The sequence below is a fragment of the Centruroides sculpturatus genome, unplaced genomic scaffold (genome assembly GCF_000671375.1).
Source record: "Centruroides sculpturatus isolate CEXI.00-Female unplaced genomic scaffold, Cexi_2.0 scaffold1013, whole genome shotgun sequence".
NCBI lineage: Eukaryota > Metazoa > Arthropoda > Arachnida > Scorpiones > Buthidae > Centruroides > Centruroides sculpturatus.
The window spans coordinates 218,141-240,727 of record NW_019385624.1 but is presented as its reverse complement, the minus strand read 5'-3'; the positions used below and the strand labels follow the sequence as shown (position 1 = coordinate 240,727).

At 31.0% G+C, this 22,587-nt stretch overlaps 2 protein-coding genes across 2 annotated transcripts; one reads left to right on the top strand and one right to left on the bottom strand.

The window, feature by feature from the left end:
* Positions 1 to 5: 5 nt before the first annotated feature.
* Positions 6 to 980, top strand: LOC111640706 (protein ALP1-like; the record flags this gene model as incomplete). Its single annotated transcript, XM_023386739.1, has 1 exon — positions 6 to 980. A coding segment is annotated over one exon (678 nt), but the record flags the coding sequence as incomplete, so codon positions are not given.
* Positions 981 to 1,019: 39 nt separating this feature from the next.
* Positions 1,020 to 2,150, bottom strand: LOC111640698 (trihelix transcription factor GTL1-like). Its single transcript, XM_023386733.1, has 2 exons — positions 1,802 to 2,150; positions 1,020 to 1,560 (listed from the first exon to the last, which is right to left on the bottom strand). The coding sequence occupies exons 1-2, from the start codon at positions 1,889 to 1,891 to the stop codon at positions 1,054 to 1,056; spliced, it is 597 nt and encodes a 198-aa protein (XP_023242501.1). The 5' UTR covers positions 1,892 to 2,150; the 3' UTR covers positions 1,020 to 1,053.
* Between the last annotated feature and the right edge of the window lie 20,437 nt (positions 2,151 to 22,587).

The window sequence follows — 22,587 nt, the reverse complement described above, 5'->3', positions numbered from 1 at the left end:
AAAAAACTGTTAAAGAATTTAATGAACTGAGAGGGTGCAACAGTTTTCCTGGAGTTTTAGGCTGTATTGATGGAACTCATATTCCATTTACAGCCTCCAAAAATGAAAAGGTTGCACATTTCAACAGAAAAAATTTCACTTCTGTCATTCTACAGGCTGTATGTGATGCGAAATTAAAATTTATAGATGTCTTTGCTGGTTGGCCAGGCTCATCAAATGATGCCAGAGTTTTCCAAAGGAGTCCTCTCTATCTAAAAATAAAACATAATCCTGAGATGATTTCAGAAAACTATCATTTATTAGGTGATAGTGCATATCCATTATCCAAAAAATTATTAACTCCTTATCGTGATAATGGACACTTAAACAATATTAAAAAATATTACAATAAAACTCTTAGTTCAACTAGAATTGTTATTGAACAAGCATTTGGACAATTATTTGGCAGGTTTAGAAGGCTGAAACATCTACATATGTTTCGAAGGGATTTGATTCCAGAAGTGATAATAACTGGCTGTGTATTGCATAATTTGTGCATTTTATATAATGATATACCTCCAGATGCTTGTGCTATAAATGGTAATTTGCAAAACAGTTCTCAGAATTTTGGAGAAGAGTATCAAGATGGAATTAGCAAAAGAGAGGAAATTGCTAATAAATTATATGCCAATCATAATGGTTAAAAAGTATCTATTGATACTTTTATTTTTTTTTCTATTAATACATTAAAATCAAGTTTGTAATTATTATTATTGTCTGCTGTTATGTTGTGAATTTTTAATCATAATGATGCCATGTTCATCTGCATTTATAATGTGTAATTTAAACAAAATTTTATTAAATATTTGAACCAGTTTCAGGAAAAGTATTAATCATGTATTTAACATTTTGTTATTACTTTTAGTTATTTGTAATTGTGAATTACATAATTCTAATAAACTTTGTTCATTATTGAAAGTGCTTTCGTTTTTTGAATAGATGTATTTTGGTAAATCTTAAATACATTTATGAGTCATTGAAACAAAAAAAATTTTATTAAAATATTGAAATATTTTACATTTTCTTATTTTCTGCCAATTTCAATAAAACATCTGTTAATTGTTTCATGGCGTTTAATTTCTCTTCTTCTATTTTTTTTAAGTCAGTCCATCGTTTTTCTTCAATTTCTGCTTTTTTTTGGTCTTCTATTTTTTTTTCTTCTAAATATTTTTTAAACCACAATGGTGGTTCATCACTAGTTTTCTTCCTCTTTTGCGGTCTCTCAGTTTCTGTTTCCCTTTGAGAATTGGATGTACTTGGAGCAGAAATTAAATTCTGCTCCAATTCTGCTCCAGAAATTAAATTATTTTCATGTGGTTGAACGTTGCTTCGAGAGGTATATGACAAAGAACTTCTAAGGTAGTTATTGGGGGGATCCACATTTGATCTATTTCCATACACTTCATGAAATGTATGGAAATATTCCCATTTTACAGCACCCCCACCAGATTCTTTTGTTCTGTCCACATTTTTTCTATAGGTACACATTAAATTTCGCCACTTAGCGTGGCATTCTGTTGCCTGAAATGTATACCCATTTTTTTTCAGTGTGTCAGAAATCCTTAGCCATAATTTGGATTTCTGAATTGGCTTGAGGAATTCTTATTCCATTTCAATCCTTGTGTTTATAAGAAGAAGGGTTGCTTGGCGAGTCCATTCATTAGCTTAAAAATTGCAAAAAAAAAAAATCTTTATTTTGCATTCTTATATAGTTTGCTATAATTTATTATTTACACAAAATCTCTGANTGGCATTCTGTTGCCTGAAATGTGTACCCATTTTTTTTCAGTGTGTCAGAAATCCTTAGCCATAGTTTGGATTTCTGAATTGGCTTGAGGAATTCTTCTTCCATTTCAATCCTTGTATTTATAAGAAGAAGGGTTGCTTGGCGAGTCCATTTATTAGCTTAAAAATTACAACAAAAAAATCTTTATTTTGCATTCTTATATAGTTTGCTATAATTTATTATTTACACAAAATCTCTGATATCTGATATAATATACATAATACTACATACTGTTTTGGTATTGTCAAGAAAATTTTTTTGAACTATTACATTTAAAAATAATTAATCAAAAAATTAATTAATGAACACTTATTCTATCAAATGTATATTGTCTATATTTAATATAAAGCTGCTATTTATGTTTATTTGGTCATGTATATTTATATATGTTTATTTGTTCAATTTGAATTGCATTAATTAAAAGAAAATCTCAATATATAATAATTACAAAGTATCCTTATTGTATATTATTATTTAATATATACTTACCAATTTTTTCTGTTTCTGAAAGTTGTACATTTGTTTTTTCTGATCTTTCAGATGATGATTGTTCTATCATTGAATATATATGTAAAAAATAAAATAGAGGAATTTCATTAAAATTTATGAAAACAATAATTATCTATTTGGTTAAATACAACATTCAATTTGTTATTAATATAAAATATGTACAGTACCTGTAGATGAACTCTTCTCACATCGAAGTTTGTTTATAAATGAAAGTAAATAATCGTGATCTGACAAAAACAATGAAAAATAAATTTATTGCTTACTTGAAATGATATTCAATTTTTTAAAATCTTACCTTCCGTCATCATTTTTCCAGTTTTTTCATCTACCACAAAGTTATAACTTTTTCCATCCACAGTAACGTGCATCTCCATGGTCGCCATTTTTCGTTCAAATGTCGCTCCAATTACCCACAATTCATTGTAAAGTAGCAGTCAACATATCTGTTGAGTGCTGAGTGTGTTGAGTCAGCGCTGACAACAGCGCTACCTCAACGTTGAAAAAAGGAACGAATTTTAACGAGCGTTGAGATCAGCGCTGAGTCAGCGTTGAAAATTGGAATGTCCCGTATCTGTATTTTAGATTGAAATATTTTTATCTGCATTATTCTGAGTGTATTCAAGTTGTGACAATTAACGTTAAAAATTATGTTTATAGTTATTACGATAAGAATATCGTAATGTTTATAACTATTATGATATTAATTAATATCGTAATATTTACAATATTATAATATAATCTTTTATGTAAAACTTAATTAATAATTGCGTTAAAAACAAACAGAAATGATCTTAATTAATTTATCAGAATATACAGTACTTACAGATGAGGACTAGATCTACTAGAATCAATAATGTACTTTATCACAAACATTCGTAATTTTGTGTACCAAGAGTGCTATGGATTAAACACATTTTTACACATAATTTATGTTTATACTTGAAAAATACTCCATTTTATTATTACGTTCGTGGCTATAATAAAGAATATTAAAAAAAATTATAATGTTATCCTCCTGTTTATTTGGTAGTGGTTGAAAAAATACATATGCGAATACTGTACATTACGATTCTTATATTCATAATAATAGAGAAATTATTTATTGTGACTTGGTTTCATCTCCGGGCTCAGATTTTTAATTTATTTAAAATATATGGTCTCCACATGAAACTGGCAGCATCTTGCCCCTGTGTAAAATATTTATCCTGGTAACAACAAAATCGTGGCGATCATCTAACAGCTTCCAGGAAAAATATTTAAATTAAAATAACGTGACTTCCTGTGTAAACAGGAAGTTTTTGTACAGTTAATCCAATCCTACCGTCTCTTCTCTTTTTATACTTTGTCTCCACTTTCACTTATCTGACTCGATTTCGAGAGTAAGTAAAGGCAGACAATGGGAGTTTAAAAGTGTGCAATTTTCTTTAAATTNTGTGTAAACAGGAAGTTTTTGTACAGTTAATCCAATCCTACCGTCTCTTCTCTTTTTATACTTTGTCTCCACTTTCACTTATCTGACTCGATTTCGAGAGTAAGTAAAGGCAGACAATGGGAGTTTAAAAGTGTGCAATTTTCTTTAAATTGCAGCCGAATAATATGTAAATAATGTCTGAAATAAAATTTATTTGGGAAATATGTTTTGATTACTTTCAAGTGATTATGAATTGATCGGTTGATTAATTTCCGAAACATTAAAACACTATGCGTTTTTTTCTTTATCTGCACGCGTATTATATTTTGCAACATATTCTAAAATATGGAAATAATTTAATCGAACAAAATGCACACCGTCGGAAATTTTGAGTGTAGTTAAATATAAAGTTTTGTAGTAACTATTTATTGGTGATATTAGGAAATCGTTTTCAATTCGATTTTACATTTTATTCAAGGGATGAGGATAAGTATAAAGTACACAGTTATTTATAGTATAGATAATAATATTTTAAAAGATTTTAATTATATTTCACAATATACAACCTTAAATTATAACTTTACTAATTTAAAACGAATTTTTAATATTTAATAAATTTACAATATAACATAAAATAATGTGCATATGTGAACAAGGAAATAATGTTATCTTTTATAATCTTGTTTTATATAAGATTGCTCGAAGGTTGAGGAAATGAATTTTAATAATATTCCAAGAATTGGTTGTTCAATCAAACTGATAAAATCTTTTCAGATTTCCGAAAATTTCGTAATGGCCAAGTAATTAGACATATATTTTATAAACCAAACAATAAAACTATTTATTAATCTGTCACATTAATTGCCGCAATAATATGGCTTCTCATTTATAATGTTTTATTGAAATTTTATTCAGAGTTTGTTTAATTACTCTATTTTATTTACAAAAGTAAGCGTAATGAATACATGTCTTAGTAAAAAATCCTGTCTTATACAGCAGTCGTAAAATGCAAAATAGTAATAATAACATGCTTTGATTTTATAGACAAACTAGCAAATGAGCCTAGCGTTGCCCGGACAATAATAAAAAATAAAATTAAGAATATTTCGTACTTTATGCTATAATATAATATAAAGGTTAAAACCTTTATATTATATTATAGCATTTGATTTATATAAATACAAATATTATCTTACGTAACGGTTTATCACACCAAGTGGTTAATCAAACACATTTTAAAAATTATTCTTTTACTGTACACAATTTAAGAAATTCTTAAAATGTTTTAGATTTCTCATACTCTGTGATAAATCCTTACGTAGAATAATCTTTGCAGTTGTATAAATTAAATACTACAATATAACAAACATTAAGTTGAAAACCATATGAACAGTTTCGTTACTTCAAGTTATTGTCACGTTTACCACGATACTCGAATGGTACAAAATGGCACAGTTTTATTAATAATCAAGTAGACAGGAATTGAAAATATATCTTTAATTTTTCAGTTATAATATCTTCTCTTGTTAACCNAGTGCGATATTCCCCATTTTTATATATATTTTTTAATCCTTTACAATTTTAATTATTTAATTGCTCCTTCCTCTCTTCCTTGGCGTGTTGTGAAATTTCTGATAGTTGGATAATAAACCGTTTTATTGTAATTTGTCTTTTTAAATTATTTTGAGTCGCTATTAAAATTTGAAAAGGGGATCCCTAGAACGGTAAAATAGGCGAATTTCCTCCTAAAACTTCGGTCGTTGTTCGAGATACAGTTAAGGTTTTAACAAAGTTCTAGCTGATACATAATTAACAAAAAAAAAAAAAAAAAGTTGAAATAAAGTGATTAAAGAAAAATTATTACAAATATCGTAAATAACAGTTCACAAATGCATATATAGAGATATTTTTTGGATGGGGGAAATGCTCTTCACAATTTGAAATAGATCGGACACACAGTGTTCGAATGCTCGTGTAAACGCGCGCCATCTATTGTAGGATAAATGTACTATGCTAGAGTGTATTAAAAAAACTTCCCAAAGTTTTATGTCAATCGTAGTATGCCACAAACCTTCGCGGGAGTATATTAAACAACTTCCCAAAGTTTAACGGCAATCGGATAAACGGTCTGGTAATGCTATCCCTTTAACTACCACGGGGGCGTGGTTAGAGTTGTTTACCAGTTATAGTTCTATGTTAAGGTCATCAAGGTCAATGTAGTAGTATTATTTTAAAAATTCATNAAAAAATAAAATTAAGAATATTTCGTACTTTATGCTATAATATAATATAAAGGTTAAAACCTTTATATTATATTATAGCATTTGATTTATATAAATACAAATATTATCTTACGTAACGGTTTATCACACCAAGTGGTTAATCAAACACATTTTAAAAATTATTCTTTTACTGTACACAATTTAAGAAATTCTTAAAATGTTTTAGATTTCTCATACTCTGTGATAAATCCTTACGTAGAATAATCTTTGCAGTTGTATAAATTAAATACTACAATATAACAAACATTAAGTTGAAAACCATATGAACAGTTTCGTTACTTCAAGTTATTGTCACGTTTACCACGATACTCGAATGGTACAAAATGGCACAGTTTTATTAATAATCAAGTAGACAGGAATTGAAAATATATCTTTAATTTTTCAGTTATAATATCTTCTCTTGTTAACCGTAAGATACTTTACGATTCACTGTCGAATCGTAAAGTAATCTGCGACAAATTAAATTTCCCAATAGACAAATGATCAAATATATAAAGTCGGCCACTTCGAAAACCGTGTTTCGAAAACCGAAAAAAATATTTTGTGCTGGTGGAAACTTAACTTAATAATTTTTCTCAAATGCCACCATACCGCTGGTGCGATAGAAAGAAGAAACTGTTGAGGAAGGGAATTGATGATAATTCACCGAAAAGTTGTCGTTACATTCCTTCGGGAAAGAGAATGGCTAGAGACTGTTAATTAATACAGGCCTACTATTCATTAATACATGAAAAGAGAGCTGTGTTAGACACGTTGTAATGGCACGTATGTGATCGAAATTGCTAACTTTATCGTTGGAAAGACTTCATATAAAAAACTTGTTTAGATAGAAAAAAATCTCGTAGAAATACTAGAATAATCTATTTTATTTGATAATAAAGTGTCTAAATTTTGGCAACAGATTGCATGAACGACATGGGAAGTATGTTCATGTAAACATTGCGTTTATAAGAAATTTATTCGCCTACAATTTGAAAAAAATTGCAGACCTAAAAACTTCGACTGTCGTCCTTTGTCTGACTGTCTGTCCTTAATCTCGAGAACGGAGTAACATAGATGAAAGATGAGAACAAAAATGGACGTTTAAAATGATGTGAGGCAAAATTTAACTATATACGAACTTTTGATTTGGAACTGCAGTTACGTTACTACGATTCAGAGTTTACCCGAAGGGAATTTGATATATGGCAGACTCGAGTCTACTGCTAACAGGAAAAGTATGATGCACAGGGGCGAAACACTACTCTACCCCCACGCAGCAAGTGCTTTGTGCTACCTGTCTCAGTAATGGCGTAATGACGCGTAATAGTGCGTCTCTTTCGCACTATATTATTGTCGCAGTAATTAAGTGAATGTAATATTTGTATATTATATTCACTCGATTTTACAAATATAATGTATATTTGTAAACTCATATCTGTTTTTTTGTAAGAATTATATTTTCTTTATTATTTTATATAATTTCGTATGCAAATAGATTGCGCTACATTTAAAGCTAGAAAATCAAACATGGAAAGAAATAAATTGATATGTAGAAAGAATCAATGTTTAGGAGTGAGATGTACGATATGAACTGAGTTAGTAGTATGTAAACACAGTATCTGAGTTTCGTGGTAATTTGTGGCAAACGGTTTAGAAAATCGTTTCACAAATTTCCACCATCAATCAGCTTATGAGTTTTACTTTTATAATGTTTGAAGATATGTTAATATATTTTTATTTTATTTTATATTTTCCTGACTTATAAACGTGTATTAATATAGTACGTCTGAGATATATAGAATAATCCTCTCAGAAATTTTTTGAATACTTTTCGTGCATTTCAGCTCGGCAGCACTGAAATAAAAATTTCTTTTAGGCGAACAAATGCTGTTTCAGGCCACACAATCGGAGTTAGAAGTTTATTCGACAGATTTCTGATATATACTTGTGATGACTCACATGAACAAATTTGGGGTTGATTTCCTAAATTTTATCCAGGACTTCGAGTGGACTGTATTTTTAACAGCCTTCAAAATTTGAAATCTTTACATTGTAAACCAAAGTCTAGAAACGTAGAACGTAAATAAAACAATAAAACAGTACACATTAATAAATTTCAATGGTATTTCTGGGTAAAAACCGAAAACTTGTTTATAAATCAACTAAAATTTATGAAGGTATATTTTATAAACGTTATATATTAATATACACAAAGAAAGTTACTTAATATTGGAATTATAAAATTTTGAAATATTTTTTTTTATGTAAAATAAATCAACAAATGCATAATTTTTGAAGGATTTTTAAGAGTTTACACAAAATGATTCTCAAAAATAGCAAGAAAATAAATAAATTTAAAGTAGAATTTTATGGCCAATGCATTCTTAATAACTTCTGAACCAATATTTTGATCCCAAAATTTCTTGAAACAATTTTCCCAACAAACAAATATCTATAACCGTCCATGCGACACTGCAATCATATTCGACTTGAAGCACACGACATATTAAGCAACAAATTAGTTAAAAAAATCTTTACTCACAAACAACGTACACATGGAAAAAAAAATATTTTTTGCATTACTGGACGTTACATACGCTGAGAGCAAAAGGTCTTTCTTCGTGAAAAAGAGGAAGAGAGTAATCTTCTTAAAACAATTAAATGATCTACGTTTTTTGGATGTAATAATCACTCGGGATAATATTTGCATGTACTGTACATACGCAGACTTAATAGTGATGGCAATAATTATCATGAATAAAAACAAACAAACAATACCAGGAAACTACAGCACAATATTTCAACCTCTCTTTACAGAGTTAGTAATCGTTTTCAAAAAACTTTCCTCAGAAATACCAGGAAATTTAATAAAAAGTTGGTATTTAATAAAAAGTATTGCAACTTAAAGTTTATTTAAATCTAGTACCTTACTTCAAAAACAATGAAGACAGAAATTGTTCTATTCGTGTTATTTTTATTCATGATATTTTGCAAATCAAATGAAGTTTCCGAAAGAAAGACAGGAAATAGTACACAAAAAATAAATTGGAGCGAATTAGATAAAACAGTAAAATTTCTGAATGCAGCAGAAAAGAATTTGAGAAATTTGGCAAAATCTGTGGTCAAATTCGCTCTTCCATATTTAATGAAACTTTCCGAAGAAAGGAATTTATCGTCGTCGTGTGTTCAGAGTGGAGTCATGTTTATGAGAGATTTAGCACAGTTGAAAGTATGGCCGTTACAAAGTAAGAACTTATAAATATTTTTTGTTGATACTTTGATTATTTTAAATGGATTTACTTAAAATCTATTTATATATTTTATTTAAATACAAGTAAAATGCATATAATCAAATGCTTGAAAACAAGAAATAATACAATTTTAATATATTTTAATAACTTTTAATAAATAAAAAAAAACGATATTAATGGTAATGGTAATATTTTTCGAGAATGGAGGTGGCTGATATGGTTTCCCAGCAAATAATGATTAAATTTTACATTTGATTATGTTTAGAGTTTCGTCATTTTACTATAGAGAAGCCGAAAACGTCTCCAAACCATCATTAAAAGTCATTGTCATTAGACTTAATAATCTTATAGTTTTAGCCTTTTTCTTTAATTAGAACTTGGCGACATTTCATTTGCAATAATTAGCGTCAGGATATAATGCAAGATTGAATTTGATTGAAACGTTTAATTACCTATAGCAAAACATAATGTGTTTTATAAAATATATATTTTTTAAAACACATTAAAACAATTATATATTTTTAAGTTTAAATTTTTAAACTGTTTATTTTGCTGTATTGTGGTAGTAGTTTATTATAATTTGCAAAATAGAAATTTATTGTTCTTTACAAAAATTAATTATTTAATAAATCACTTAAATAATTATTTTAATTCTGATTCAATAAACGATAGAATACAATTTAATTTACATTTGTTTTATTAATATAGAAGTAGTCACTGAAATTAATTCTAGCAACACTCAAAAATGCTTCTATATTTCTTCGAAGCTATAGAAGTAAAATAGCTTCTAACCATAATTCTTATTTTTTTTTTTTTGCTTTTTTGCTGACAAATGTTTAGGTCATTTATATTTTTTATATAGAGACTAGCACGTAGGTCCGGCGTTGCACGGGCAAAAGTAACGATAGCAAAGATTAAGATTACAGTAGTGCGTCGTTTATCCGAATCAATTGGAGACTGGGGTTGTTCGGATAACTTATTTTTCGGATAATCGATTATGCACGAAAAAATATATTAACTTATCCCATGCTGAAATTTTTCTCCGTTGCGTGTCGCTTCGCGTTAATTATTCGTGGATGTTAAGCCTAATGTAAACTTTTTAAAATAATAATCGTGACTATTGTATCGTTAAAAATTATTTCTTTATTTTTTACAAACAAAATAAATATATTGAAAAATATAAAAACAAAACAATTATACTTTAGAAGTTCATCTAGTATCAAAACGTTCGATTCAGCACAACACACAGTCCTCATAAAAACACAACACAAAAGTGCCGATGCTGCCAGTTAAAACTGACAAAACAAAAAAAAAAATATTGGAATAGCCCAAGATTCAAAGGTTATCCAAAGGTTGCAGCGCTACAGCACTAGCAAAAATTTAAATTTGACCACTGGAACTCTTTCGGATAACCGACTTTCGGATAAACGAGGNTTAGAAGTTCATCTAGTATCAAAACGTTCGATTCAGCACAACACACAGTCCTCATAAAAACACAACACAAAAGTGCCGATGCTGCCAGCTAAAACTCACAAAACAAAAAAAAAATTATTGGAATAGCCCAAGATATATCCAAAGGTTGCAGCTTATTATTATTATTATTATTATGTTTGGGTTATTTAGGCTTAACATCCACGAATAATCAATGCGAAGCGACACGAAACGGAGAAAAATTATTCGTGTTGATTATTTGTGGATGTTAAGCCTAAATAACCCAAACATAATAATAATAATAATAATAATGAGCTGCAACCTTTGGATATATCTTGGGCTATTCCAATAATTTTTTTTTTGTTTTGTGAGTTTTAGCTGGCAGCATCGGCACTTTTGTGTTGTGTTTTTATGAGGACTGTGTGTTGTGCTGAATCGAACGTTTTGATACTAGATGAACTTCTAAAGTATAATTGTTTTGTTTTTATATTTTTCAATATATTTATTTTGTTTGTAAAAAATAAAGAAATAATTTTTAACGATACAATAGTCACGATTATTATTTTAAAAAGTTTACATTAGGCTTAACATCCACGAATAATTAACGCGAAGCGACACGCAACGGAGAAAAATTTCAGCATGGGATAAGTTAATATATTTTTTCGTGCATAATCGATTATCCGAAAAATAAGTTATCCGAACAACCCAAGTCACCAATTGATTCGGATAAACGACGCTCTACTGTAATCTTAATCTTTGCTATCGGTTCACACCGGTAGCTGTGTACTATGCCGGACCGGAGTCAAGGCATAGCAACCAAAACAAAACTAAAATTAAATAAGTGTGTCAGTTTGTGTGTCTCTATTCAGGAATTTCCTAACAATGTGGCATGTATTCAATATAGTGGCCTTCTGTAGTGTGATGTATGTATTTCTACTCAATTGTAATGTTCCCAGGCTTTTATGTAGTGTGTGTGTTATCACACCTGTACAAGAGAGAACAACAGGTACAATAAGCACCCTATCCATCCTCCACAGATGCCTTATTTTCTGGGCGAGTTCTGTGTACTTGCTAATTTTTTAAGTTCATGTGCTTTGTACATTTTGTGTGTTTGGAATGGCTATGTCTATAATGTATGTGATTTTATTGTGTTTGTCAATGAGTGTGATGTCTGGTCTGTTGTAGTAAATTGTTTTATCTGTGATTGTGGCTCTGTCGTACTACATTTTGTGCGTGTTGTTTTCCAATACTGTCTGTGAAATGTATTTGTAGTATGATTCGTAAATGTCTACCAATTTTGTTTCTTTGCAAGCTCTTGGTTTATTATATTTGCTACTTGATTGTGTCTGTGTAATAATCTGTCTGTGCCAAGAGCTTGCACCCAAAAGTGATTTGTTGTATAGTTTCTGGCATGATGTGACACTTTCTGCATGTGTCATTTGTGAGTGTTCTATCTTTGAGTATTTGTTTTCTGTAGTTTTTAGTATTTATGACCTGATCCTGTATGGCAATCATGAATCCTTCCGTCTCCCCAAAAAGGCATCCCCGATCTAACCAGCTGTTTGGCGCAGTTTTGTCAACAAAATCCTGGGCCAGGTCATAAGGATGCCTGCTATGGAGAGCCTTTCGAGCCTACGATTGCTTAATGGTGTCTATGTTATTTATATGTTGTGTCAAGTATGTATGATGTGAGTGTAAGTTTACTGGTGTGTTATTTGAGTCTGCTAGAGTTACTGCTTTATGTAATTGTGATGTTTTTTGTATCCTGTAGAAAAACTCTCGCAGTGACTGTATTTGTTTGTATTGAAGGTTAACTATGTCAATCAGGCCACGTCCGCTGTCTTTACGTGGAAGGGTTAATCTTTCTGTGGCAGATTTAGGATGATGTTGTTTATGCTTAGTAAGTGTTGTTCTTGTTTTCCTTTGGAGTTGCTCGAAATCTGTGTGAGTCCAATGTATACCTCCAAAAGAGTATGTGAGCACTGGGACAACATATGTGTTTATTGCTTTAACTGTGTGTTTTGCATTTAGTTGTGTTTTGAGAATGGCATTTAACCTACTTTGGTATTCTTTAATTAATCGTTGCTTTATTTGTGTATGTTCTGTTAGTTTGGCCTGTTNACATTTTCTGCATGTGTCATTTGTGAGTGTTGTATCTTTGAGTATTTGTTTTCTGTAGTTTTTAGTATTTATGACCTGATCCTGTATGGCAATCATGAATCCTTCCGTCTCCCCAAAAAGGCATCCCCGATCTAACCAGCTGTTTGGCGCAGTTTTGTCAACAAAATCCTGGGCCAGGTCATAAGGATGCCTGCTATGGAGAGCCTTTCGAGCCTACGATTGCTTAATGGTGTCTATGTTATTTATATGTTGTGTCAAGTATGTATGATGTGAGTGTAAGTTTACTGGTGTGTTATTTGAGTCTGCTAGAGTTACTGCTTTATGTAATTGTGATGTTTTTTGTATCCTGTAGAAAAACTCTCGCAGTGACTGTATTTGTTTGTATTGAAGGTTAACTATGTCAATCAGGCCACGTCCGCTGTCTTTACGTGGAAGGGTTAATCTTTCTGTGGCAGATTTAGGATGATGTTGTTTATGCTTAGTAAGTGTTGTTCTTGTTTTCCTTTGGAGTTGCTCGAAATCTGTGTGAGTCCAATGTATACCTCCAAAAGAGTATGTGAGCACTGGGACAACATATGTGTTTATTGCTTTAACTGTGTGTTTTGCATTTAGTTGTGTTTTGAGAATGGCATTTAACCTACTTTGGTATTCTTTAATTAATATTTTCTTTATTCGGGTATGTTCTGTTAGTTTGGCCTGTTGGAATCCTAAATACTTGTAGGACTCGCCCTCTTCCATGGATTCAATAATGTCCCCATTTCCAAGTGCAAAATCTTCTTTCTTCAAGATTCCTTTTTCTATGCGAAGTTTTTTGCATTTGTCTAAGCCAAACTCCATTTGTATGTCCTTGGTGTATGAATGCGTGATTTGTAGGAGTTGATGAAGTTGTTTCTGTGTGAATGCATAAAGTTTTATGTCGTCCACGTACATGAGATGTGACAGTGTAAACAGTGTTGTTTTTTCATGTCTGATATTGTAGCCATATTGCCTGTTGTTTAACATGTTGGATAATGGGTTCAGGGCAAGGTAGAACCAGAGAGGACTCAAGGAATCTCCTTGAAAAATTCCTCGCCTAATGAATATCTCATTTATTTGTATGGAAGTGTTACTAACCCTGACATGTAGTGTTGTTCTCCAGTGCTGCACAGTGCTTTCGAAGAATGCAATGAGTGATGGATGTATTTTGTACATGTGTAGAATATGTAGCAGCAAACTGTGTGGAACACTGTCAAATGCTTTTCTGTAATCTATATATATATGCCATGTGTATGTTTCTGTGTTGTTTGTGTGCTTGCCGTAGAATGACTGAATCTATGCGTAACTGTTCTTTGCATCCCCTGTGATTTCTACGGCAATCTTTTTGTTGTTCTGTAAGAATGTCGTGTTTTTCAACATGTTTGTATATTTTGTTTGTGATACAGGATGTCAATAATTTGTAGAGTGTTGGAAGACATGTAATTGGTCTGTATAGTGTGGGGTCTGTGGTGTTGTTGTTTTTAGGTTTCATATAGGTGATGCCCTGAGTAAGAAATTTTGGCATGTCTTGTGGATTGATGATAATGTGTGTTAGATATTTAGCTAGTTCCTGGTGCAGTGATGTAAACTTTTTGTACCAGAAATTTTGAATGTATTTTACACCAGGTGTCTTTTAGTTGTGTGTTCTGTTAACAGCGTAGCGGACGTCGTGTACGTTTATTTCAGCACAGGGCATTGTTGGTAAGTTGTGCAAGTTTCTGTTCTCCTCTTCGATCCAGCCTGCATCAGCATTGTGTGTAACAGCATTGGACCAAAGAGAAGATCAATAAGTTCTGAGTTCTTCTTCTGTTGGTGTGTCACTGTGCTGTGTATTAGTGTTTGTTTTGGTAGTGATTTGTCTGTAGAAAAGTTTTTATTGTTTGTAAATAATTTATTTTGTTTTCGTAATGTACATGTTTTGTATCGTTTGAGTCTACGTGCTTTGGCTGCGAGTTTTTGTTTTATTGTATCGATGTATTCTGTAATGTGTGTGTTGTGATGTTCATGTTTTGTGTGTGTTTTGATTTTATTGAAAATGTTTTTGAGTTGTTTCTTTAATTTGGGTGTTATGTTGTTTTTAGTGTATTGTGTCAGCCTGCCTAATTGCTGTCTAATGTCATTTATTTGTGTTTCTATTCTTCTCTGCCAGGCAGGCTTATGATAGAATTGTGTTTTGTGTGTGTCTGTCTGTGAGTGTATTTTCAGTCCATGGTGTGTCACTACTGTGACTGCCCCAGCATAAACTAATGTATGAATGTCTGTAAGTGTAGAAATTGAATGAATGTAGTTTGGTAGTAAGTGAGTGTTTACATAATCTAGTGTTTTTCCTACTGCCTTTGACGTGTTGATTTTTGGTATTCGTGGTCTTTGTGTGGGATCTGTACCAGTATATTTAATGAGTGTTTCCTGAAATATAAGTGAGAGCGTATTAACTAATTCTATGTCTACGTTATCAGTGATGGATGGGGAAGTGCCTGCAGTATCATTAGTGGTACTTGTTGTGTGTGTGCTGTAATCAGTGCTTGTTGCTGGATTATCCTGACAGGTTACGTGATCTTCATTAATGTTAAATGTTTCTGTCTGTTGATGTATTTGATCAGCAACCTGTTGTTTGATAAGTTCAAGTGTTGTTTGTGGGATAAGGTTGTTGTGTATAATTGTTCGTTTTTGATCAACAACCCTTTGTTCGGTGACAGTGAGGTGAGGATATTGTTGTGTGAATATGTGGTGTAGTTGTTGTCTGTATGCTGTCATGTTTGTTTCGAGTCTTGTGATGGTGTAGTAAGTGCGGATGATAAACTCGTTCATTTCTGTTGTCCATTTCATCCGTTGGCGTGGTTTTCCAGCCTTTGTGGTCTGTGGATGCATTGCCACAGAAACACCAAGGCTAGGTTGATTCCTCACATCTGTTGAGGGCATTGCAGTAGCCATGCTTGGGCCGGCGCTGCTTTCGCCACCGGTAACCAAGGGAGACTGTGGCCTATTTTTCGAACGTGAGCCTCTGCCTAACCCACGAACGCGGACCTTGTTAACCCGGGCCACGTCCGAGCCGGTATCACACTTTGATCTGGTTACTGCCATGATAATTATTTCCACAGAATGTGGGTGTGGTTACTCTTAGCTTCATTTTCCCCCATAGACTTTACTGGCATGGGTGTCCTTGTGCTCCAGCCTGCATTGCTCTATGGTTAAGTAAAATTACTGGGCTCTCCCACCACGACCAGGTGGTGACCATGGAAGAGTTATTATTATTATTATTATTATTATTATTAGTTTTATTATCAACCCGTCTCGATTATATATATAGATTATTTATTCTATTATTTTCCAGATCAACTTAAAATATTTAAGGAAAAGTTTACAAGATGTATCAAAAATATAATTAAGAATACATACAGTATTTGATCATAAAATTTTTTTTGTTAATTTTTCTTTAGAGGTAAAAGAAAATTGTGAAAGATTACCCTTATCATTTTCGTTTGCACAGTATTTCACGAGGGTTGTTATTTTCATTCTGTTGCTTTGAAATTCACAATTTGCACATATATGAATGACGTCAGACAGATCAAGATCGTTCGACGCGATTTTTCTAACGAAGGTAATGATTGTTACAAACTCTTCGTGAATTTTGTTAATTTTCATTTGAAACAGCATTACCACAGAACACCAGCATTAGGCAAAGCTACTACTTTTTTGCTGACTCGTTAGTTACGTGTTTAACTTGTTTGACTTTACGAACGAACGTATGAAAATTTTTCTGTTATAATTTGAAGGATGCACAAAGAAATGTTTAGCAACCACTAAAACAAAACATCACGAAAACTTTGTAAAACAACTTCGACAAACAAATTTAAAAAATTTTTTTAGTTTACTTAATATAGTATTTAATCCCAAAAATTTCCACATACTTCTGTTAGTAGCATTTCCGTTTTTAATAATAAAGTTAGAAAAGAAGTGTTTTTCTTAAACGAAATATGTTGATTTGTAAAGTCTCATTGCGCAGGAATCAGTTTTGTTAATCAGTTTGTTAATAATAACAGATTTATAGGTCTCTTAACAAACTTTTGTTCTCTGAACATATGGTGTATCGATAGATGATTCCAAGTGCAAAACTTGTGTTGCCCTTGGAATCATCTATGATTATATAGCACGTTTCGCAATAATTCACCGAGAAAATTATTTTACCACTAATAAATCAAACAAATATTCATATCAAAATATGTTTTTCCGTAAATAAATGAAACAAGTATTTTAATAATACATTTTAATCAAATAGATCATATGGTTAAACTCAAAAATAGCTAATTACAATTATTCCGCTTTTTGGTAGATATAATGTGAACAGATGGACAATTATACAACAGAGTTTCCTTATCTTTCCTTCTTACATTGTCGTTCGAAATAATCCAAAATATTTCACTTTGGTTGTCCATTGATGAATCTATCTAACAGTGTCCAGTGGTTTTGTTTACCTGACAACTGCTGAGCTTTGTATTCAAATAAATTTAATAATAAACGAGTTTTATAAAGGATAAGATTCATTAAAGATGAATATATTATTATGTTTAACGTATAACCCATTAACAAAATTATGTACTACATATTTATATATAAGTATAGTGTATTATGTATTAATAAGGTTAAAGGCTAATTGATATTAGATATTAGATTGATATTAATATTTACAATACTTTATTTTAGTGTTGGATTCTATGGGGAAGCCTTCAGCTGGTATGTTGGGTTTGATTCCATGGATCATGGGCGATTATGATCAGTGTCTGAACATTGATAGTGGACACAGTTCTAAACTCAAGAATTCTAAAAATATTAATGGAATGTATTGCGCAATCAAATTACAATTGCCTAAAATAAAACCTGAAATTGCAGAATTTATTTTAAATTTTAGAAATAATACATTCTTGCACATATTGGAAAATTTTGCTGTAAGTATACGAAATTTATTTAAACTTTAAAAAATTACTGTTTATCTAAATTTTAAAATAATTAGTCTTAATATTAATCCTCCATTTTTTAACCTGCTTTCAATTTATTTATTATGTTTTTAAATATAAATAGTTGAAAGATTTAATTTTATTGTTTTATTAAGTTACGGCAACGCTACACTTGCACGATCAGTCTAGAGGATGTCTTCCGGGATTAAATGTAATTGGCAACTATTCAGGCGTTGCAGACAGAGAAAACCCTGTAAACTTTACATGGCAGTATGTCCTAACGACGCCTTGTAGGAATATATATTAGTTTATATGAAAAGTAGTAGGCTATCTTCTATAGTGTAGGTCATTGGTCGGCAACAAGTTTTTTTCGTAAAGAGCCATTTAAAATTATATTATCAATAACTAAGAAAATAATACTTACGGAGCCACAGGTCAGAAACTTGAATTCTGACTTATACATTTTTGAAAATTAAGTCTAAGACGTTTTTTTTATTAAGATACTTTATTTGTGCTTTTCTTCATGATGTGTAGTAAAATACACTGAAATTTAATGATTTATTATCAATCTTACAATAGTCGTAATCTAAATATATAAAATTACTTGTCTTGACTGACTGACTGAATCACTGATTAATCATCGCCAAGAGCAAACCGCTTAACCTAAAGAGATGAAATTTGGTAACAGCTTCTACTGTACTATTTTAGATGCAATGTTTTGTTTTTATCTGCGCTGTGGTAGGGTATGCCATGAGAATGCACACTAAGAGGGGATTTTTCGAAATTCCCCCGCTGGCGGGAGAGGGAGAGAATTTAGTCTTCATCGAGTACTTTGGTTTATTAAATTAATAACATTTCAGACATTCTTATAAATATTTTTATATATTTCGATTTTTTAACTAAATTTTTGAACCGNCTAAAAGAAAAAATGTATAATAAAGTTGTGATTGTTGCAAGGAACATTATTTATCTAATAATTTTTTAATACTATTAGTTTGTGATACATAATATATTATTTTTTCTGCCATAATAACTAACTTTTTTCTGTACCCCTAAACAACCTATCGCGTACCCCTAGGGGTACGCGTACCACAGGTTGGGAATCGCTGGTCTAGAGGATGTCTTCCGGGATTAAATGTAATTGGCAACTATTCAGGCGTTGCAGACAGAGAAAACCCTGTAAACTTTACATGGCAGTATGTCCTAACGACGCCTTGTAGGAATATATATTAGTTTATATGAAAAGTAGTAGGCTATCTTCTATAGTGTAGGTCATTGGTCGGCAACAAGTTTTTTTCGTAAAGAGCCATTTAAAATTATATTATCAATAACTAAGAAAATAATACTTACGGAGCCACAGGTCAGAAACTTGAATTCTGACTTATACATTTTTGAAAATTAAGTCTAAGACGTTTTTTTTATTAAGATACTTTATTTGTGCTTTTCTTCATGATGTGTAGTAAAATACACTGAAATTTAATGATTTATTATCAATCTTACAATAGTCGTAATCTAAATATATAAAATTACTTGTCTTGACTGACTGACTGAATCACTGATTAATCATCGCCAAGAGCAAACCGCTTAACCTAAAGAGGTGAAATTTGGTAACAGCTTCTACTGTACTATTTTAGATGCAATGTTTTGTTTTTATCTGCGCTGTGGTAGGGTATGCCATGAGAATGCACACTAAGAGGGGATTTTTCGAAATTCCCCCGCTGGCGGGAGAGGGAGAGAATTTAGTCTTCATCGAGTACTTTGGTTTATTAAATTAATAACATTTCAGACATTCTTATAAATATTTTTATATATTTCGATTTTTTAACTAAATTTTTGAACCGTTTTAAATTCGAATTTGTTATTGCATATTGGTTCGATTATAGAACGATTGTAAACGTTCAAGAAAATTGATCGAATTAAAAATAGTTCGTTTGATTCTCGGCAATTCTCATCATTTTTAGCGGTAGGTGTTATATAACAATTACTATTGCTGTTGAAATACTGAATATAAATGGGGTTTGCTTGCAAAATCCACGCGGGCAAAGCCGCTGGTAACAGCTAGTAAAATACTTATATTTTACTAGCTGCATTTTACTGGTAAAAACAGTATGCTGAGATTTTTACTATATTATTTATATAATTTATTTATGTAGTTTGGTACTAAAATTAAAAATAGAAAACTTGATAAAAACAATATATAGTTTGTAATGAGATTTCTGTTGCTGAATTACTCGAGAAAGTTTGTCAAAATTTAGTAAATATGACTTTACTTTCATTTTTAAACCAAGACGGTAGACACACATTGTTTAGCTGATTACTTAGTTTATTTTTTACTAGCAGACGCCACGCCTTGTTGTGGCTCAAAATGTGTCTATTATAAATGTATAACACTTCCCCCGTGGGGGAAAATTTTTCGAAAAATGTTTATTTAGTGTACATTCTGTTGACGTTCCCTATTAAAACGCAATCAAAAACGGAAAAAACCTCATCTAAAATAGTATAAATAGAAGCAGAGTTCTTTACAGTAACCTTCCCCGTAAGGCTTACCGTAAAGAACTGTCCATCCCCCATGTTTAACGGAATAATATACAGCCTATGTCCACCCTGAAGTTCCATTCTAAATACTGGTGAAAGAATTTTTGAAATCGGATGAGTAGTTTCGGAGATTACCTGCTGCATACAAACTAACTTACATACAAACATTACCTCTTTATAATATTAGTATAGATATAGATAAAATTTATGTTCGAAAATGTCTGTTGGCATAAATATGTCGATCCAACAAGTTTTTAATTAAATATAAGTATCAGACAAATCAGGACATTTAATTTTAAATGTTAATTTATACGTTTAATACTATGTCGTAACCTGGTTTAATTTATTAAACGGCAGAATGAAAAGAAAGAGAAACATCTGTAATCATGCATACATCCATTCTATGAAACTATATTTAAACATCATCCAAAATTGGCTAATGTGAAATACAAAACAGAAGTTATATTGCTTGTAATTAAATGTGTTATTATAACAATTTAATGCTATGTAGTAACCATGTACATTTTAAAAATAGTTGACTGAGAAGAGGAATTCTGAGCCCAAAACGCGTATCAACTAAAAAAGAATAAATAAAGGATGGAAAGCTGCCTCCGTGTCTGATTGAATGCACTTTATCGCACGTGTAAAACAAAGACATAGTACGACACAGTTTCAAATGAATAAAAGAATTTTATTTTTTTAATGCAAGCAGCAAATCTCATTAACATGTTCCTCTGGAAAGCTACCTTTCTTTATTGTGTGAAAGAAGATCAGAATATTGACTTCGTTAACAAGATCACAAAATTGCCCATGATATAATAGTCTCGCCATTATTTTGTTTACAATTTGTACAACCAGGTCCTTGACTAATGTTATTTTCTTCAGAAAGATTTGTGAATAATGAGTCTCTTGATGAATTATTCACTGAAAAAAGTCATGTAAAATTAGTTTTTAAACATCCAAACAAAACCTTTTTTCTCACCTTCTATATTTAGTGCTCCATAGGTTGCAATTAGTACAATATTTTTACTTTCGGTAACAGCAGATTCTATATCTTCACCTCGAGTTTTCCTGTAAGTGACAGTATATTAAGTACCCTTCGTCAGATCCGTCAGGGTTAACATATCTACAAATAAGTGTACAATATCATTCAAATCGCAAGATTCATGACAGGCAATAAAATATTCTGCTATTGAATTTAAATCCTAACATGCTTACTGTTTACATCTTTTGCCATTCGAATAGTTCTGTCTCTTACAGTCTTAGCGGACAATGGCATATCTTTTATTCTAGCACTAATTTCTGTTTTATTTTTAAAAACGAAAGAAAGATACTTAGACATTTTTAATAAAACAACCTTTCACAAAATCTTCATCCATAAATGGCTATCCCCGTTTTCGCTATTTCTAAATCGGCAACAAAACTAGCAACAGTTTGTATTGTTACTAGATTTTATTCAGTTTAAAAATGTACATTTACATTTACGGTTCATTTTACGTTGAAGTTCTTCTACTGCCATTCTTCTTTCTTTGTTTCTGTCGATAAGTATTTGCAAATGCTTTATGTTTATTTAAAAAATGTCTTTGTTTATTTGATTTCTTGTTATTAGAAACCTTTTTTTTTACATATCAAATACACTGGGAATCTTGTTGAATTTGCAACAACTGCATAGGATTCAGTCCATTAGCTTCTAAATTCTCGAGTTTCTACTTGTGGTTTTTTAATTTTTTTGGTTATATTAAATAGTTCCCTCAAAACTAAAACAAGCTTTTATTGAATAATTTTCGTTTGCACACTATAATATTGTCGCGCTGGCTCTAGGTGAGACAAGCAATTTTATATATATAGACTAGCGCCATGGTGCAGAGAGTGGCTAAACAAAAAGAAAATGAATGTTTCAAAAACAAAGGATGATTCAAAAAAAATAACAATTCGAAGATATAGAACGTTCAAGATGTCTCGAGATGAAATATTTATATTGAAAATTCACATATACGTCATTTACGTTTCTAAATTTACTAACTATTTTTGTATTAATCAAAATTATTTTATTTTCATCATTTTTTTACCCAATATTAATATCTATATTGGCCGTTATAGTTGATATGGCCGTAATAACGGGGATCCCGGGATCCCAGTTGTTTTTTTTTTTAAACCCGGGAAATATCCCAGGGAATTTCTTCTCATCCCGGAAAATCCCGAAAATTTACTTTTTTTTTTTCTTATTTTGTATTAATGTTGAAGAAATTTTACAAATAAAAAGTATAATTAA